Source organism: Globicephala melas, chromosome 8 (genome assembly GCF_963455315.2).
Source record: "Globicephala melas chromosome 8, mGloMel1.2, whole genome shotgun sequence".
Taxonomy (NCBI): domain Eukaryota; kingdom Metazoa; phylum Chordata; class Mammalia; order Artiodactyla; family Delphinidae; genus Globicephala; species Globicephala melas.
In genome coordinates this window covers 55989341-56004925 of record NC_083321.1, presented here as the reverse complement: position 1 = coordinate 56004925, position 15585 = coordinate 55989341, and the positions used below count along the sequence as shown (strand labels likewise).

The 15585-nt window shown below is 48.7% G+C and overlaps 1 protein-coding gene across 11 annotated transcripts in view; it reads left to right on the top strand.

Annotated features, from left to right (window-relative positions):
* Nucleotides 1–15585, top strand: part of TENM4 (teneurin transmembrane protein 4) — a 739976-nt gene that overhangs the window by 218931 nt on the left and 505460 nt on the right. For all 11 annotated transcript variants that reach the window (XR_009564930.1, XM_060303774.1, XM_060303773.1 and 8 more), the window contains one exon: nucleotides 11316–11417. Coding sequence is in view for 9 of the 11 variants with exons in the window: in XM_060303774.1 (XP_060159757.1) it covers nucleotides 11408–11417 (10 nt within the window). In the remaining 2 variants the exon portion in view is untranslated. The remainder of the gene's footprint in view (nucleotides 1–11315; nucleotides 11418–15585) is intronic.

Below are 15585 nucleotides of genomic sequence, written 5' to 3'. Positions count from 1 at the left end.
AGCACGTCAGATGCTGAAGAGTACTACGGAAAGAAATAGGGAAGGGGCTGGGAGTGTCGGAGGGTGTCACGGTTCTAAGCAGGGTGATCAGGAACGCACAGAAATGTACAAAGAAGCACAGAGAAGAAGGCCAGTAATCCTGTTTGGGATCAGAGAAGACTCCAAAGAGGATGCTTTCTTTTGTGCTAGGTCCTGTCTTCCAAGTGAGGGTTTCCAGGTAGCCAAAGAGAGGGATGCATTTTTGGCAGAGGAAACAGCAACTGCATAGGCATAAAGATCTGAAGGTATGGGTGTGTTGGGGAAATTGCAAGCAGGTCTGATACGGCAAGAGAAAAAGGAAAGGAAAACGCAGCACTTGATGCTGGAGAGGTCGGTTGTGGCCACGTTGTGAGGACTTTGGGGTGTACAGTGTGACTCCGTAGGTGCTGTGGTGACTCCAGGGCACATCTACCACAGCTGCCTTCCTGAGCTAGTGACCAGTGGCCCCAGCTGGGCTAGAGCCATAAGAAAGAGTTAAAACAAAGAAAGAGTTAAAAACAAGGCACATTTCCTCCCAATGGCCCATAACCCGAGTCTCATTAGACAAATTCCAGTAGTGGGGCATCCTACAAAATACTCTTCCAGTATTCCCCCAAAGTGTCAAGGTCATCAAAAACAAGGAAAATCCGAGAAACCGTCATAGCCAAGAGGAGCCTGAGAACCTGTGATGACTGAATGGCATGTGGTGTTCTGCGTGGGATCCTGAAACAAAAACGACACTAGGGAAACACTAAGGAAATTCAAATAAACTATAGGCTTCAGTTAATAATAACATTAATATTGGTTCATTAATTGTGACAAAAGAACCATACTGTAAGATGTTAATCCAGGGGAAAATAGAAGCAGGGTATATGGGAACTGTCTGTACTATGTTTGCAATTTTTCTGTAATCTAAAACGCTTCTACAATATGTTTTATTAAAAAACATAATAGACGTGATAACATGGAAAAAAATTAAAGTGGGGAAACCTTTGTAACCCCCCAATTTACTTGGGTTTCCTCATCTCTGGAAGGACTGGTTCTTTTCCAATTCAGTTTCTCCCCCCACAAATGTTTTCAGCTTCATGAACATAGAAACAAGCACGTGTGTCAGCGTGGGTGGGGATGCTGAGGTCCAGACCACGTCTTTGCTGAAGTCCCGGCACTGGTTTTTCCTCTGGGACCAATAGAGGTTTCCAGGGAGGTGAGGCACGTGGAAGTTCGTTAACAGCCCTGCTCTTCCACACCTGGTGGTCCTTTCAGTTCCTGTGCGGGACATTGGTCTCGGACAATTGGATCAGTCACTGAAAGGCCACCTGTGACAAAGGGCCTGAGCAGAAGCAGAAGGCAAATGCGTCAGGGTTCAGAGCCCCCGTTCTGACTGTAAGAAGCTGACCTTTGCTGGGAAACTTGCCTGCCACCAAGGGGCTAGCTCACAAGGAGAGCTTGCAAAGCCATTCTCCCTCAGTTTCTGGTGCACTCTTTCCACCATTGTCTCCTCTGTCCCAGCCTGTGTCTGTCTGTGTATGTATACTTTTTCACATCTAAATTCTTCTTGACTAACCAAGAATGTTCTCTCAGCAGTCCCAAAAATGTTCTCCTATTTTATTCCTGTCCCCATCCTCGCTCAAGAAAGCATGGCTTCTCCCACCTGTCTGAATTTGGAAGGACCAATAATAACCCTTAACAGTTGTAGGTGTCAACAGAGACAAGATCCAGCCACATCACATTAAGTCTCAAACATCTCACTGAATCTGCTAAGAGATGTCTTTCTGGATCTGTCTCAGTTTCACTAAACGCCTGGTTTCCCTACAGAGACTCAGTCCACCCTAACCTGCCAAAGGATTCTGAAGCTTCACAACCCAGCATCCCTTGCATCAGTAATTGGCCTTTCCCACATCCCTTGCATCAGTAATTGGCCTTTCCCACATTAGTTTACTGACCGACACAAGAAGTCACATTCAAGCTACCTAAGTTCATGGGGGCAAAAAAAAAAGCAGAGACCTGACTTTGTCCTCCTTCCAGGGATGCCTTTCCAACCTTCCAGTGCCTTGCAGGTGCTTCACCGATCACTTATTCCCTCCTGGGCTTGACTGCAGTGGTCAGTTTTGCAGTGGCTCCCTATCCCAGCCCAAGCACTGGGAGGCTTCATGCGTTCATTGTCCTCGAGGCTGCAGCGTGGCACTTCCACCTGCAGATTCTTTCTCAGCACCTCTATCCATCAGAGTCTAGGCAGGGAAATGGAAACCACCATAGGTCTTTCAACAGAGGGAATTTAATAGAGGGAGTTGGCCGCACAGTTAATTCAATGGCTAAGAAGCTAAATGGTACAAGTTGAGTCATCCCAGAGATCAACAACAACAGGGAACCACTATCACCCCTAGACCTGGAGGTACAATGAGAGCAGGTGATGTTTCTAGAGCCCCAAAGCTGGGACCATCCAGCAGGAGACAGAACCATTTTACAGGGTCAGGACCTGAAGCGACAGATGTTATGTGGCCACTGCCAGGGATGCTGTCTAAAACAAGCAAGAGAGGGAGAGATACCCTCGCTTCTCTCTTCTTCTTACCTCCAATCTGCTGCCAGGGTCCTCCATTCATAAGCCCACCTGTCCAGAAGCCAGTGAGCAAAGGATTCTGAGCATTGCAGTTCCCCATGAGATAGAGCAAGTGTGGGGAAGGGGCCTGAGAGCAAACAAACGAAGGACACAGCATCCATTCAGTCCTCTCACCCTCCCCACCCTCTTTGTTCAAGGCTGAGTTGGCCCTCACCCCTCCCAGAAAACTGCTTTTTTTTTCTAATTTCTCTCATCAAGACAGCTGGCAGCTTGATACAGGCATCATATTCTTGTTTGTTCTCCTGGATTGAACAGATGTGGAAAAAAACCAGGATCCTCCTTTACTTTGGGGCAGGGCAGTGAGCTCTGTAATCTCTGCAGTCATCAAATCTTGCTCATGTGGATAATTGCTGTCCCTAGTCCTTTGGAGGAGAGCCGTTTCTCTCTTCTTTTGTGGGATCGTCAAGGTAGAATGATTCCGCTTATTCTTACAATGGTTGCAGCCCCAGAGGCTCAAGGACAGCTTGAACGATTATCTTCTATTCTACAAGAGCAAACTCATAAGCCAGACCCCGCTATGCAGCCACATTCTGCCCTGGAGGGCCCGTGTGCGCTGGTTATTCCAGAGGGCTGGTGAGTTGCTTCAGGGGACCTCAGCTCTTGTCCAGGATGGTGAATACTTTCCAAGCTGCCTTCCCTCTGACTGCCTCTCTCCTGCTAGCTTGGAGCCCTTGCTGCTGACGTAGGAGGTCACACAGAGGGGAATGTGGACAGGAAGCGTCCAAGGGCAGAGCAGAAGAAACAAAGGCCCCTAAGTTTGTGCAGCCAAGAAAATAACATGAAAAGAGATGAGGGATTTGGGCTGGACTTGTTTTGTTTTGGAGCATTTCAAGGGGCCAGGCACGCAGTTGTGTTTGGATTGGGAAGAAAGGCATAACTGTGCAGAAGAAAATCCTTTTCAGATTTTATTCTGGCTGTTACTGGATTAAAGAAAACAGCAAGAGGATTAATCTGTGTGAGTATATGAAAGCTGTCGTACCCAGACAGGAGGGGACCCTGTCTCTTCCTGGGACATGTTTGGACAGCGTTTGGAAGCAGTGGGCTTGCTTGTCCATCCGTCACCATTCTGGTCAGTTCAGCACTGCTTGGAGCCACCTACATTTCTTTTCTTTTCTTAACATTAATGATAATGATTAAATATTAATAACAGTGCCGCTTAGGACTCTTGATTCAAAGTGACAGAAACCTCAGAATTAACTTACTCAAAACAGAGGGACTTTTACGACTGCCTCGTCAAATCCAAGGAGTCGAACCTTGCAGCCAGAGAAAATGCAGCGATGCAGTGGAATTGGGTTCACACTTCTAATTCTGTTAAGATTTGTTCTGTTTCTTTTTGCTGCTCTGGTCACTTCTCTTATACTTGTGAGCTTCTTTCTCTCCCTGCAAACCAGCTCTCCCTATTTTTTCCGTGTTAGTTTGCAGGGCTGCCATAACAAAGCACCGCAACTGAGAGGCTTAAACAACAGAAATTCCTCGTCTCACCGTTCTGGAGGCTAGAAGTCCAAGATCAAGGTGTCAGAAGGACCGTGTTCCCTCTGAAGGGAAGGGTCTACCCCAGGCCTCTCTCATGGCTTCTGGTAGTTCCTTGGTTTGTGGCAGCATAACTCTGATCTTCTCTGTGTCCAAATTTTCCCGTTTGTATAAGGACACAAGCCATATTGGATGAGGGCTCACCCCAGTAACCTCATTTTAACTTGATTACCTCTGCAAAGAACCTATCTCCAAGTAAGGTCCCATTCTCAGGCATGGGGGCTAGGATGCCAACATAACCTTTTTTGGAGGACACAGTTCAACCCGTAACACTCACATGGCCACCAATAGCTAGCAGATTTTCATATCTTACAACCATCACTACTAGAGACTACATTCTTCTTCACTTCCTGTTTTCAAAAATCCCAGGGAAGAATTCCAACTGGTCCAGCGTTGACCAGGTTCTGCTCTCCCCAACAACTGTGATTCATCTGGCTTTACTAAGGCACCCGGCCTTGAACCAATCAGTGATGGCCAGGGAGGCAGGGTCCTTCAAGAATATGGCAATTCCATCTAAAAAAACAGCACAGATGAACTTAGTTACGACACAGAAACAGACTCACAGACATAGAAAACAAACTTATGGTTACCAAAGGGGAAGTGGAGGGAGGGATACATTGGGAGTTTGGGATTAACAGATGCACACTACCATATTTAAAATAGATAAACAAGAATTTACTGTATATCACAGGGAACTATATTCAATATCTTATAATAAACTATAATGGAAAAGAATCGAAAAAAATGAATTTATATAACTGAATCACTGTGCTCTACACCTGAAACTAACACAATATTGTAAAGCAACTATTCTTCAATTAAAAAAAAAAGAATACGACAATTCTCATAGAACCCATGAATCTGTCCGATCAGCTCGTTAATGCTAGGTACACATCACCCCCAAATCATAGTGGCTTATAACAACAAAGGGTTTCATTCTCTCTTTTTTTTTTTTTTTTTTTTGCGGTACGTGGGCCTCTCACTGTTGTGGCCTCTCCCATTGCAGAGCACAGGCGGACTCAGGGCCATGGCTCACGGGCCCAGCCGCTCCGTGGCATGTGGGATCTTCCCGGACCGGGGCACGAACCCGCGTCCCCTGCATCGGCAGGCGGACTCTCAACCACTGCGCCACCAGGGAAGCCCAAATCGCAGAATTTTTGATGGTGTGCTTGAAGGGCTTAAAGGTGAACATTGGTGCAGTAAAAGCAAGATTCAGAAAACGGAGAAAACTTTCCACTGCTTCCACAGACATCAGCAGGTTGCTTTGTAGTGCCTGAGAACTGTTTACCCCCCACCCTGTGCTTGCTTCTGTGCCACCTCTTATAGGCAGAGTTCTTATGCATCGCCGTAAGCAGATGATCTTTGTCTGGTGAGAGCCCAGTCTCTTTTGTCTTACCCTCAGGCAGTGAACGCTGATGCCCCCATCTGCTCCACCCAGTATTCTCCCTGACAAAGGTCCCTGCAATAGCGTGGATCCGCCTCAATCCTTTGCAAGAAAAGTCCGCATGTGTTGTGGATTTGGGCAGCTCACCTGTGAAGGATTCATGAGCCATCGTCTGCCGTGGCTAACATTGAGAGCTGCTGGGGAGGCCACAGGGGGAGAACCGCACAGGAGAATACTGAGTGGAAACCTGGATACAGCCTATGGGCCGGAAAATGGCAAGTGAGCTCCACGCACCTTCCCTGCATGAGAGACCCATCCTCACCGGCCCCCACGTCTGGGGCTGGCTCACTGGACCCATGGAGGTCCTGTAAAAAAAACTCTCTCAGGCCTTCGTGAATGAGGATACCCAGTGAAAAGTTCACAGGAAGATTACGTAAAACCATCTGCTGCCTTTATTTCCCCCTGTGTGCATTAAAAGTGCACAGCTGCTCGACATGAAACATTCCATTATGCTGCTGCGTGGCTCACCAGCTGGGCTTGGACGCTGGGGGCCGAGAGGAGGCGATGTGGGAGGGGAGGCAGGTGGTGAGCACGTCCGGGGATTTCTGCCTGGACCTGAGTGTCTCGAGCAGGACAGTCCAGATTTCTCCGCCCTCTGGCTGTGCTCTCTGAAGGAGGTGTCCTTCTGCGAACGTAGTAGATTCTGGCGGTGAGTTTGTCTTTGGGGGTGTGTATGTGTGTTTTTCTTTTTAATCTGAAAATTGGTCTGGCGATTCACAAGCGGCAGCTGGAGCAACCATAATTAAAATGAAATAACCTGCTTCCTTCAGTCCTCAGGGAGAAAAGCTTAAAAAAAATCGATTTTCTAAGTGGACTCAGGAACGTGGCGAATCTTCTCTTCTCTCCCCGTTTGCTTGAAACAAGTTTCATGGCTTTGCTTTTCTTTGGAGTCAGAGGAAGAGAAGGGAATGAACCTTTGCTGAGCATGTATCCCCATCCCAGGCACTACACAGGGCTGTCCCAACTGTACAAGCCAGGGTTTGAATCTAGTTTTAATGCTTCATCTCCTTCCCGTCTGCTATGCACCATTCTGGTATCTTGTTAGACCCCAGCTCTCTCAACCTCATCCGATTCTGTCCAGAGACCCGGGAGGTTTGGCATTATTAAGATGTTATTGAATATGTTGGCTCATGTAATGGGCTTGGATTAGGAACCAAAGGTCTTAGCAGAGTAACAAGGTGAAGCATTCCATGCTAATGATTCCATGCTAAGGAGATGGTTTTCAGAGGATTGGATTTGCTCTTGAAGGCGTTGCTTAGAAGTCACTCTTCAAACCAGGCTGGGAAAATAAAATCCCAGAAGAACTGCAGCCGGTGTGGTTTGCTTGGACCTCAATCTAACGGAACTAAGGTAGAACGGGACATCTGTGTGCCGGGAATTGAAGCCACTGTGGTCAGCGTCTTCAAGGAGGTTCCAGTCTGGTGGAGGAGAAGGACGTGTTGACAAATAATTCTAAGACACTGGTAATAAGCGCTAGGTCAAGGGTATGAACAACCTGCTATAGCTGCAGCATTTTTTCCTCCAAATATCCATTTCTTCAGTTGGTAACTTTGTGAGGAGGAGAGCAACCTCACTGGGAGGGTGAAGCCAGAATGTTGAACATAAAGACAAGCAGAAATCATTACACATTCTTATGTATGTACCAAGTGCCTGGCACTTAGTCTCTCTAATCCCTTGTTATCATTCTCATTTAATAATGAGGAAATTTAAGGAGCTAAATGGCCTGCCCAAAACCACATAGCTGGTAACCCGGTGGGGTGTGATTAAGACCCACCCTATTTGCTTCCAAAGTCACTGCTCATGCCACTGTGCCAGGCTTCCTCAAAGAAAGCCTGCACCCTCGATTGTCAGGTGCACAGTACAGCCATCACCATGTCCCATACTTAGAATGAGGAAATCTTTTCCCCTGAAAAAAAACAAGTTTTAGCAGCAGGCATCTTGATGGGAGGGATTCATAATCATCGTCTCCAGGCTGCAGGTGGAGTCCATCGAGTCCTCTGGGCAGTTCTCCCAAACAGTGAGGTCAGCCCATAGATGCTGGGTTCTTCATTGACATCCTCCATGGCCCAGCAGAGTCTTGGGTATTGAAATATGTTCCCCTGGGCTCCTGGGTCCACTGCTCCTGTGAAGCTTAGCTGAGAAGGGAAAGACAGAGCAAGCATTCCTTATAAGAGAGGAGTGTGGTCTCCCGCTACCTTTGAAATTCTCTGCGAGAGACTGTAGTCCATGTTGATTCGGACCCAAGTCAAGGTATTGTCTTTTTTGCTTGATTTGGGGTCACTTTGGGGAAGGCTAGCAGGAGCAAAGGCCCTTGGCACTTAATTCCATCTGAGCCTCTCAAAAGGCAGCCCAGGAAATATCCTGCTTGCCCCCATCCTAGGGCGGGTGGGAGGTATGCTGGGAGCAGAAGGTGCACTGGGGGGTCCGGTGTACGTGTCTGTTCAAGGTCACAGCATGCTTTAAGGCCCACCTGGAAAGGGAAAACACAGGATCCAGATGTCGTCTCCACCGCTTCCTAGCTGGGGGCTTAGGGGCAAGCTGCTGAAATTCCCCGAAGCCTCATTTTCTCGTCTGGAAGGAATAGGCGTGCTTCCTACGGTTGTTTAGAAGGTTAACTGAGATCAAATATGTACCAGCACCGAACACTCTGCCCAGCGCCTGGCACACAATTAGCTCCCTCCCCTTCCAGCTCAAGCTGTGCGAGCTTGCCAGATCCCTCTTCCTACAGCGCATCTCCAGTTACATCCCGTCTCTGCTCCAAAGCCTTCGGTGCCTCTCTATCGCTCATTGAATAATGGCTACTTTCTCTGCCTTGGCTTGCAGGGCCCTGCTCACTGGGGTCCACGTCCCCTGTCAGGTGTGATATCCTCTGCTTCCCTCCACACAGCCCGCACTCATTCTTTGTCACGCTTTCTCCTCCTGTGACGTCCTTCCTCACACGAGTGCCCTGCCCTGTGCCCATGCCACCCCACCTGACACTATCTCTGGTGCAAGGCTGGGCTTGAATGGCATGCTGTGACCGTTTGCTCCCTAATTTGTGAGCCAGGGTGGCCGCTCCATTCCTCCCCCCTCTCACTGTGTTTTCTGTATCCACTTATCAAACTGCCAAGTATTTCCATGAGCTGTGGCCATGTTGTCATATTTTCCTTGTCATCCTGTGAGTTTCCCGAGGGCGTGGTTTGCTTCTGAGTCACCGGTGTGTCCTGAATCACACCTAACACTCAGCATAGACATGAATGAGTGAGTGAACAAGTAAAGGAATGGATACACCCTCATTCCGACCTAACTGGATTTCCCTTCACAAAGTGCTAGGGCATAAGTATAATACTTCTAAAACCTTTGGCCAACCCATGGGCATTTTGGTTCCATTAACAGTTTGGGTTTCATTAACAGTCATGTGGTGCTTATTGGAGGTACAGCCGGCTGTTTATATCCATTGGGTTCCACATCTGTGGATTCGACCAACCACGGATCAAAAATACTCGGGGGGGGGGGAAATTTCTGGAAAGTTCCAAAAACCAAACTGGAATTTGCCCCACTGGCAACCACTTACGTAGCAGTTACATTGTATTTACGACTACTTCCATATCATTTACCTTGTATCAGGTATCATAGGTAATCTAGAGGTCATTTAACGTATATTGGGAGGGTGTGTGTAGGTTTTATACAAATACTGCACCGTTTTATATAAGCATCCATGGATTTTGGTGTCCACGAGGGGGTCCTGGAACCAGTCCTCCTGCATGTGCCACGTGATGACTTGAAAAAGAGGGAATTCAGGGATACACCTTGAAAATAAATGTAAATAGAAGAAAAGAAGTTGAGGCTTTCCCTGGAAGCGTGACAAAGATGGTGGAAGAGGGGTAGAACTGCAGTTCTGCAGCTTCTTAAAGGGGCGGGGGGTGGCTTGGATCAAATGAGACACAGATGACGGCCCAAAGCACAAGCTTTGGCCTGAAGCTGTGGAGGCAGAGGGGAATTGTGTGACCTGCACAAAGGAGAGGGGTTTGAGAAAGACCCTGAGTGTTTCATCCAAGTCACAGGATAGGACTAGGACCCCAGCAGGACCCTTGGGGGCAAAGCCAACAGCTTTGAGTCCTAAAATTCTCAAGGCTCTGGGCCTATAGGGAGAGGCCCTTACACAAGAGAAAGGGCCTCTTACCATGTCCATTGTTACAGTAAAACAATTTCCTGCTCCTCTCTGAAAATTTGGAGAGTAAACTGATAGTGAACAAGGCGTTGTGAATAGAAATTAAGGGCACAATAACTATTACTGCTCAATAAAATGATAGTCATCTCCTATGGAGTGTACTGCCAATTGTTTATTTTAGTGAATATAGCATGATTTATCAGGACTTTTCTAGGTTTACCTCTAAACTTTGTCTTGTTGATTCTCTTTCGGCCCATCAGGTCTTCTACCTGGGGGGTGTTCGGGAGCCTAACCCCCGAGGGAAGGGGTACTCTGCACTTGGGCAGAGGCTGGCGAATGTTCCCACCTAATATAGTCACTCTGTTTAGAATAATGAGAATTTACAATAAAGAATCAGGAAATGCAGATGAAACTAGCAAAATCTCACAGCTAGGAGAATTTTGTCTTTAATGACGATTGCCAGTCATTCCTCACCTTATGATAGACAGTAATGTCTTCTTAGCTAGGCTCCTGGGTATATTTGGCAAATAGGTATTCAGGGAATTTCTCCAACAATGACTTTTTACCTCAGATGCCTAAATGTATCCTTCATGCATTGTCCTTTAGCCTAGAGTGTCTTTTATATAAAAAGCTCCTCCTCTTGCAATGACCTAAGTATGTGAGGACCTGCGATCAAATCCCAGCTCCTCCTTTTGCAATGACCTAAGGCAAATGGCTTACAACCTTTCAGCCTCTCCACCCTCTTCTTTTGAGTGAGATAGGCTTTCTTTTATTCATTTCACAAACCTTTATTGTGTACAGATATCTCCTTGGGCACTGGAGGTGCAGAGATGAATCAACATTGTCACAGAATTCTAGGGGCCGAAAGGACCTGACAAGTAGCCTAGTTCAGAATTTTTCTCTTTCAGACAGAGGCTCAAGGAGGGGAAGTGATTTGCTAGAGGTTTGCAGAGTGATAAGCAAGTGGGCCAGGGCCAGGCTCTTGTGTGGAAGGAATTCTGCCTGTGTGACTCCCAGTACTCCCATACGGTAGATCACAGGGAAGATGGGCCCATCCTATAGGGCAGGACACTAAGGTTCAAAAGGTTCAGTGATGTATTTATTTGCCCAGTGAATCAATGGTAGAACCATTGCAGGGGCCAGTGCCTCGGCCACATGTTCCACACGCTCCCCACCCCTGTCACAGCGTACAGGCAGTCCTTCACGGAACACTCTACTTTGCTCCAAGCTGCCTTTGCCTGGGTTGCAAAGAGGACGGATCTGCAGTCCCTGCCCTTGAGGGGTTTGGTCAGCTTGAGGAAAGATGTCAACAATGGCTGTCAGACAAGACCAGATGAGATGGGAGAAGAAAGGAAGGTTGCAGAGAGTACGTTTGTGTGGGATTCCCAGGGTGTCTGGGACCCCACTTGCTTCTCTTCATGGCTGTGGGACCAGTAACAAGCCCCCTCTCCCTACTGGTGTGCATTTGCCCTGACTGCCAGGGACAGATCTGTGAGGCCGGGTCAAGGACACCTTGCCACCTCGCTCACTTGGGTCTGTGTTCTCTGCTTTAACAGAAAGGATCCCGTCTCATCCTCCAGGATCCGATGGCCCCGGAGAGAGGGCTGCAGGGCCCACGGACACTGCTGACTCTTCAGAACATGCTGACATGGAGCCAGGTCAGTCCCCTTGTCTGCTGTGATTTTCTGCATCATCGACTGCAAACCTGCGGTCTTGATGAGAAATGTCATCTTGGAATCTGAAAAGAGGCGTACTTTCTGTTTGAAGGCTTTTGCCACTAAGCCACAAGGGGAGTGGAGAAGGTCAGGCCGGGGTGGAGGTGGCTTTCTCAGGAAGCGGATGCAGTAGCAGGACTGGTGGCTGCTGGAAGCCAAAGCCAGCAGCCAGTATGGTGGGCGGACAGAACAGGCACGCACCAGCCATCCAGTGAGGATGTGATGGAGGAGCTGGCAGCCGGGAAGCACCGTGCAGGTCCGGGCCCACAGAGGCCGCAGTGGCCATGAGAGTCATTCTGGGGCCCAGGTCACCAAGGGCGGGGTCCAGAGTGTGGTGGTTACATTTCAAACTGAGTTGGAGTGGGATCAGAGGCGTAGCTGGGAATGAGGTAGGAGCAGGTGAGTGGGCGGCTGCCCAGAGGACAGGCAGTCCGGGGACCAGGTCCAGCTGGCCAGAATGGCTCTCCAGAGGCTTTTCTTATACTGCTGTGCAGTGACAAAAACAGAACACACTTGGGGGGTTGGGGGGAAGTAGAAGGATGTTTCAAGCTAGAGAAGAAACACGGCAGAGAGAATGTTCTCTCTGTTCCGTCTGCCATGTTTCTTCTCTGGCTTGAGAGGGAGAATCGTACATAGAGTCTGGGTCATGAGGAAGGCTACAGAAGCCGAGGAAGGAGCCAGGACCCAGGGAGTGAGCCCTGTATTGAAAACCTACTAAGAGCCAAGCACTTTTTATCTTCCGGGCAGTCTTGTAGGGTAGAAGTCTGAGTCTGTCTCGGCTCAGTTAATGCCGCAGTAATAAATGAACTCCAGAATCTCAGTGGCTTAACACAGTGGTTTATTTCTTGCTCTAACCCGGGGAGGTGGAGGGCTCTGCTCTACCTAGTGACTCAGAGGCCAGCCTGATGAAAGCTCTGTCGTATTTTAGGTGTAGCCCCGGGAACAAGTGGCCACCTTGGTCTCCGCAGCAGGGGAAGAGGTAGTCGGAAGGTTAGGCACTGGCTCTGAAATGCTTTGGCCCAGAAGTGACACGCAGCCGGTGGGCCAGAACTAGTCCCGTGGTCCTGCCTGACTTCTAGGCCTCTGGGAAGTGTCGATATTCGATGCTCAGTAACTGCTTCTGCCATAGTAGATACTATGATTTCCATTTTACAGGTAAGATAACTGAGACTCAGAGAATTTTTTTTTTGTACATTTCATTTAGTTGTTTTAATCTGGTGTACCTACCAAATAACTCATATTCGGACCTAATAATATTAACACATTCTAAAGGGATTATCAGTAATTTATTTTTTTTGACTCAGAGACGTTAATTATCTTGTCTGAGGTCTCCCAGCTAAAAAGCACCAGAGCCTAGATCATTCATAACCTCTGATTCAGTCATTTATTTAGCAATTCAGCAGAGACATATTGAATATTGACAAAAAGGCCCAGCACCGTGCTAGACTCTCAGGATATAACAGGGAACGAAAACGAAAACGAAGGAAGCCTCTGCTCTCAGCCTGATGAATGTTTATAACTACAAACTTGGATAAATTCTCGGCAGTGGAGACATAATGGTTCTCTGAGGACACCTATTAAGATGTTTGCCTTTCATAGAGAGGGACAGGTAAACTAGGGTCACGTTTATTGACGCTTTGTACCAGGTACTTGACTGATGCATCTCATCAAACTGCCGCAACCCCAAGAGGTAGTTCTTACAATTCCATTTTTTTTTTGTTTTTTTTTTTTTGCGGTACGCGGGCCTCTCACTGTTGTGGCCTCTCCCGTTGCGGAGCACAGTCTCCGGACGCGCAGGCTCAGCGGGCATGGCTCACGGGCCCAGCCGCTCCGCGGCATGTGGGATCTTCCCGGACCGGGGCACGAACCCGTGTCCCCTGCATCGGCAGGCGGACTCTCAACCACTGCGCCACCAGGGAAGCCCCACAATTCCATTTTTAAGATAAGAAAACTGAGGTTCACTTAGCAAGGGAAGATGATTGGGCTGGAGGTAAACTCTTCAGCCCCATCCATGCTCACTTGTAAGGAGGATGTGACTGTTAAAATTAAAAATTGAATCTCCTCCTCCACTGCATCTAAACCCAAGAAATGTGGTCTCCTCTTCCTCCTCTAAATCCCCCCATCCAGGGCCTTTGTCTCGTTGGTTCCCCCAACATCCCATGGTGTTACATGTGAACGCAGCTCTCAGCTCTGACAGAGGGGCCTCTTGGAGCCTGGAGATGGGGTCGCTCATCCCCACCCAGAGAGCTGGACCCAGAGCAAGGCTTCTTGAACTCACCTGCAATGAGAGAGAGAAGAAATGCAGAAACATAGGTAGTAGGATCTGAGCCTGGCAGGATGGGGTTGAATTTGAGCCTTGGCGCTGGTGGGTCCTTCTGTCTGGAATGGTCCCCCTTTTCTCTCTGGCCTCATCGCCCCCCTGCCCTCCCCTCGCACTTCGTGCTACATTTACACTGACCTCATCACTTTTCTCCCCTCCTCAGCACATGTGACCACCTCCTCTGTCCCCACACTGGCCCAAGCCGCCATCTCAGACCTGGATTCTTGCAGTGGCCTCCTCAGGGGGCTCTGCTGCCACCCTTCCCTCCCAGGATCTGACACAGAGGCGTCTGTTAAGACATCAGTCAGATCAGATCATTCTTCGACTCAAAGCCCGCTAATGGCTCCCCAGCTTCTGTAGAGGAAAAGCCACAGGCCTAACCCTGACCCACCAGGACTCACCTGACCCGGCCCCTTTTCCCTGCCAACCCCATTCCTCACTCACGCCAGTGGCCTCTTTGCTCTTCCTCGAACCGTAAACACACTTCCACCTCAAAGCATAAGTCATAGAAGCCTTTTTCCAGTCTTGGAGAGAATTCTTCATGCAGAGGGAACAGCAGTGAGTAGATCTCCAGGTCACCATCCAAGGGAGCAAAGCACAGATGCGGCTGAATCAGCAAACCAGTGTGTTTGCTGCTCAAGGAGAAGCAGGAGGCCACCAGCGTGAGCAAAAGTGGCTATAGAGGAGGTGAGAATGGAAGGCGGTCCTCACTCTCTGGGTCTTTCTGTGCCCCTCTTCTGTTTCAGTGTTTCTAGGTAGCATTTATCTCCACCTAACACATTGTATATTACTCTATAAATTTAATTGTCTATTTTCTGTTCTTCCCCATTGGAATGTAAGCTCCATGAAGGCAGGAAGTTACTTTGTGCTGTTCCCCACAGGGTTCCTACACCTGGAACACTGCCTGGAACGTAGCAAGTGCTCTGCCTGCCCAGCAGGGCCACGCCCCTGCAGCACATCACATAGGCACTGTCCCCCCATCCCCATGGGCCCGGGCAACCACAGATCCTCATCTGTAAGCCCCTGGTGCCTGGCACGCAGGTAGGGCCCAGTTACTGTTTGTTGGCCTGAGCTGAGCGGACCAGAGCACTCCGGGAATTGCAGCCCTGGGGCCCTGTCCTTCTCCTCTGAAGGTTCCCTCACCCTCAGTCAGGAGGCAGGAGCCCTCATTGCCAACTGAGTCGCCTCTTGCTCAACACCTGCCTCGGAAATCAGGAAGATGAGGCAAATGGGACACTAATGAAATTCAGAGAGAAACTAAATTGGGAGGTGTTGCAAACACCGTGGAGGAGGGAGATGTGATTTAAAAGGCTCAGTCTCTCTCCAGGGTGGGAGGGGGAGTGGGGGCACATAGAGAGCGCTGAGCTGGACGGAGCATCACACAGGCCCGCCGCCGACACCTCCGTGTGGGGTGGCCTGTACATCACTTTAGCTCAGGGGCTTCACTGCTCTGACTTTAAATGAGGGGCCTTTTCTTTGCTTGACTCATTCGTTCATTCATGCCTTCCTACCACCTTGCCAAAAAAGATGTGAGTGGGCTACCAAATTTTAATTGATTAGTTAATTAAGGCCAAGAGCATTTAACGCAAAAATTAAGGTAGAAATTAAGGGAGGAAAATTAAGGAAAGGAAGAAGAAAAGATGATCGGGTTCTTGGGAAGGGGGGTTGCAAACCACTCTCCACAGGATGGTACAGGTTCTTGGGACAAGCACATGGGGCTGTGAATGTGAAAGATCTTTAGGGATAGGAGAGCTCTGGTCCCGTTGCAGTAAGGATGACCAATGTCTCAGA